The sequence below is a fragment of the Monopterus albus genome, unplaced genomic scaffold, assembly GCF_001952655.1.
Source record: "Monopterus albus unplaced genomic scaffold, M_albus_1.0 scaffold52.1, whole genome shotgun sequence".
Lineage (NCBI taxonomy): Eukaryota > Metazoa > Chordata > Actinopteri > Synbranchiformes > Synbranchidae > Monopterus > Monopterus albus.
Window position 1 is genome coordinate 1697611 of NW_018127932.1, and position 4872 is coordinate 1702482.

Below are 4872 nucleotides of genomic sequence, written 5' to 3' on the forward strand. Positions count from 1 at the left end.
GCATGTCCCACCGGGAGGAGGCCCCGGGGAAGACCCAGGACATGCTGGAGGGACTATGTCTCTCGGCTGGCCTGGGAACGCCTCAGCATTCCCCCGGAGGAGCTGGAGGAAGTGTCTGGAGAGAGGGAAGTCTGGGCATTTTTGCTTAGACTGCTGCCCCCGCGACCCGGTCCCGGATAAGCGTAGGAAAATGGATGGATGGATAGTGCAGTAGATGGAGTATCTATCATTCAGATGGTTAGTTAGTGGTTAAGGATTATGACCTGTGGTTTTCAATACTGCCAGACATTTATTTTGCAGAAAAACTGAGGCTTATCTCTGTGACTTGAATGTATGATAATATACGACAGGCACCTGAGGACTTGTTTGAAACCTGACTGATCCTTTTCTGGCTCTGTCTGACTTCTTTTAAGCAATGCTACTGTGTTTTTAACTGTTATCAGATCCCAACTGAAACTATGACCAAAACTATTTAAATAAGACCAAGTTGCTGCTGTTGTAAACAGGAACCCTCCCTTCCATAAGAGGTGAGGATATTTTCGACTGAAGGCCAAGCTGGAGCGCATACAGTTCAATCCTTTGCAGGACACTAACCTTAACACACCAAAAATGGTTGCAGACAACTGCCAAAGCCCACTGAACCTCACTGTACAACTTGAACCACAGAAGCACAGCTTTGCCAAGTGGCCTCCATCTATTCAGGACCCTCCGCTGACAAGGATGGGACAGAGCTTCTGGCTCACTGTTCTTATGGAAATAAACTAACAAGCCTGCAGCTACAGCAGATTACATACATGCTGCTGCTTGACTGTAATGCTGAGGCACACAGTAGATATGGGCTGCACTTACCTCTGGCTGAGAGTTTTTTTGTGTTAATAATTTTAGCGGCATACTCCTGGCCAGTGGACTTCTTGATGCAACGGCGAACGACAGAGAAGGCACCCCTGGAGCAGAAGATGAGGGATCAGTAAAACAACTTTAAACAAAACAAAACTCTCCAGCATACTGTGTGAATTTCACCCTCTAAGGGCATGTGTGAATCACATACACCTAAAGAGGGGGGAAAGGAAGTCACATGCATAATTAAAACAGTCTGATCTCCTGTGTGTGAGATGTAAGAAGAGGTCCCGAGTACTAGAGTGTGACGAAAGGACCCTGTGATTAGTTCACAGGAAGAAACATGAGTAGGACTGAAAGGTAGAACTACTCACTAAACAATGTCTTCTCAGTCCTGTCTGCATTTTTACACAGACGCCTCATAAAAACTCGACTATATTGGTAGGTGGAGCAGCTCAACTAGTCACAGGCAGAGACTGGATGTTACAAAGTGGCTTTGCAGCCAGAATATGCACTGTAACCAACAGTATGTGTCCTTTAAATCCTGACTACAGTAGTGGCGAATAATGTGCAACCGCCTCAGTCATGTTTGCAGCACAGGCTTGTCTTCATTTATTTATTTATTTGCTTGACATATACAGTAGCCCTGCAGTCTACTTAGAAATGCACAAAAAACAGCGCTGAATGACCAAATGAGCCTGGAGATGCCACTAGGCAACGAGCAAATGCAAACGAGTTTTCGACGCGTGCTACCTGCAGATAAATGAACAGACAAGTTGGTCCTATACGCGGGTGTTTCACGCCTTTTGCTATTGGTGCCACAACGTTGCGATACACCTTTAAATGCACATTTGGGATTAAACACAAACCTGTGCTGTGTTAACATGAACAAGCCTTCGGGTTATTGTTGCTCGGGAGCTTCTCCTACCCTTCCCTTTTTTTTTGACAGCCCCTCTCCTGTCTTGTCAACACTCAAGTAAACGCGCACAATGGCAGCAGCAACAGAGAAGAAGGAAAAAAAACGTGCAAACAAACACAGTGAACGCAACAAGAGCTGCGGTGATGACGGTCGCTTACTTTCCGAGTTCCTCGTACAGCTGATATTCGTCTGTGAATCTGGTGGAGGTTACAACTGTAGCCATGTTAACTGAAGGGGAGAGGGGGGACCGCCTCGCGCAGGTTTCAGGAGGAGAACTCGTGAGAGAGAGAAGGGAGGCTCGCGCTCAGAAAGGAGCAAGGAGGCAGAGGAGAGAGAGGGGAGCCTCGCTGTAGTAACAAAGATCCTCTAGCAACAAGATGCGTCACTCTGTGCTAAAAAATAAATAAATAAATAAAAGGAATTGTTAGATTATTTACAGCACTGAGGCCAGTTTACTACATTTTAGCGGCAAATATCTAGCTTTTTATTAGACTACATTTATTTGATAACTTTAATTACATATAAGAATCAGATTAATAAAACAAAATAACACTTGATTGATCCCTGGTGGGAAATTAACAGGCTACACATCAGCACTTAGATCCACCTTTACCAGCTGCTGCGTTAAATGTGATGAACACAATATATGCATCAATAATTATAATTCAGTAATATGATATAGCCTACATTCATGTGAAATGTGCCATTCTGCATAATGAGTACTTATACTTTTGATACTTTATGTATGTTTTCATGCAAATATATTTGCATGAAAACATTTTGAATTCAGGACTTTTATTTGTCAGAGTATTTTTACACTGAGGTTTTGCTACTTTTACTTTATAAAAAAATCTTAGTACTTCTTCCACCACTGACTAAGTAAAAGCAGTAATATCCACAGTGTTGCAGATGCTACTTGGTTAAAAATAAAAGTCCTGCATTGAGAATGTTATTTAAGCAAAATTATTATCATAATAAAGTACCTATATAAGGTTACATGGGCGGGCAATCCTGATCCCTGAAGGCCGTTTTCCTACCCACTGGTGATTATCTGGATCTGGTGTGTTCAGTCAAAAGCTGGAAGATACCAATTCACTTTGTTTTTCCTCGCTCCACTTTCAGCTAAGATGGAATCTTCCAGCTTCTGATTGACTGAACACACCTGATCCAGGTAATCAGCAGTGGGTAGGGCAGGGATAGTTGGAAAACAAGCAGGGCAGTGACCCTCAAGGACCCAAATTGACCACCCCTGCTTGAAAGATCCAATTCAGAACCTTAATCCTCCAACTTCATCCAGGTGCTAAAGTAAATTTGTCGATAGGATACTTGGATTGAGAGGTGCTTGCAAGTTTTTGAAGTAAGGTTGAATGGACAAAAACAAATAAAAACCCACTGAGAAAACAACAAAGTGGCAAATAGTCATGCCTACATCAGGAGGTGACACTCCTCTCTCCCTGGTTCCCTGCTGTATATTGAAATAAGACAGTGAGACCTCTTTCTATTTTCTCCTCTCTGATAGTCTTGGCAGAGGTGTGATGCAAGCCACGCGAGATCTTTTCTGGTGTAGGAGTAGCTACAGATCCGCATTCAGTTTCACCATCTCTTCTTTGAATCTTCAAATTAGATGAACAAAGGTAAAACTGACACCAGAACAGATGATAAGAGCAGCATCTTTGGAGGACCAAGTCATGTAATGAGATGTGATGCCGCAATATTTTAATATTGGCACAAAGCAATGAGCTGCTGTCCCTCTATATTATTGTTTTCGTTTCCTAAACTGGGCCTTTCAAGAAAAAGAGAAACCCAACAACAACAATTTGTTCAAAACTGTCTTATTTAAGAGACATCTACAGTTGATGTAAATCCCTTTTTAAATCTGCTGCTAACAAAACTATTCTGTTTTTCTTTTAACCTTTTCCTTTAGTTTTGCAATTGCAAACATTTGACATGTATCCCATGTGCAAATACCGTTCTTAATTCTAGCACATTATAAACTGCATCTTGTTTTTTTCCTTGCACTTTTTTTCTTGTCTATGTTTTTTGTTGCTGTTTTTTTCTGAATTGCATTCATAGTGTCAGAACCTTTAATGTCTTCAGTTGTCATATATGTTTTTGTTTTAATGCCACTTTTCTGCAAAAAGAGCAAGTAGATCACCAGCTCTGTGGTTACTGTCAGCTGTACAGAGTTTCACTGGCCTACAGCCCGCTGTTTGGTTTCACAGTTCACTCACTATTTTTAGTTCATTTTCACTTCTCTCATATTATTTCTATTTTAAAAAGCTTGAGCAACCCACTTTGCACCATGTGCCCAACACTGTCTGTCCATAGTTTGTGACCTTTTTTACTGAAAGATGACATGAACAATTGTACAAAAATGTTGGTAGAAATTTCTTAATAAAACAGACAAATACTTGTTCAAAAAATATTGTGAATATTATTTAATCCCAGAAAGATTTTCTTAGCCCTGTGCTAAATAAATCAGCACAGTTTATTTCTCTCTTTTTGTTTGTTTGTTTGCATTTACATGCTCAGTATGTGTAAAGGCAAACATCTCTTTCTCTCTGCCTTGCCTCTGAACTTTGAGAGCATTGCTGGTGATTAACGAGTGTTTGGGGTGAGCACAGGAGCAGCGTGTCCACTTTCTGCCATAATTACAGGGCACAGCTCTGATATGAAAGCCTAATTAGTGAGGGTGCAGAGGTACTGTCGTATTAATTGCTGAATTGCTGTGTTTTTCTCTGATGTGCCTGTCAGTAGAGTTGTGGACAGGCTGTGCAGTGGAAGGTTGAAGGGTGGGTGGTAATAACAGAGTATAAAGCAGAAATTCCAAACCTATCAAGCTTATGACCCCTTAAGATGAAGCCATCTTTATGTATATTTTAACAGTTCTTTAGTAATTGTAGTCATTATTTTTATGTTTGATTACTTTTAGACCAAAAAAGATCTGGTGGATTTGAACTCCTGCCTGTGATGAGATGGCTGTGAAACAGCATTTTGACCCTCATATTGTGAATTGAGGTAAGTACATGTATGTTTATCTTGTGCACCTATGTGTGCATACAATTTTGGGACCCTGGGGTGCCATAATTTACGACTTAGGAAAGGCTGAGGTTTGG

The 4872-nt window shown here is 41.2% G+C and overlaps 1 protein-coding gene across 1 annotated transcript in view; it reads right to left on the bottom strand.

The window, feature by feature from the left end:
- Positions 1–2806, bottom strand: part of LOC109961060 (calcium/calmodulin-dependent protein kinase type II delta chain-like) — a 55187-nt gene extending 52381 nt beyond the window's left edge. Inside the window, exons 1-3 of the mRNA XM_020601616.1 lie at positions 2740–2806; positions 1915–2148; positions 850–944 (exon numbers count right to left, since the gene is read on the bottom strand). Of these exons, the coding sequence (XP_020457272.1) occupies positions 850–944; positions 1915–1979 (160 nt within the window). The 5' untranslated portion in view covers positions 1980–2148; positions 2740–2806. The remainder of the gene's footprint in view (positions 1–849; positions 945–1914; positions 2149–2739) is intronic.
- Positions 2807–4872: the final 2066 nt, after the last annotated feature.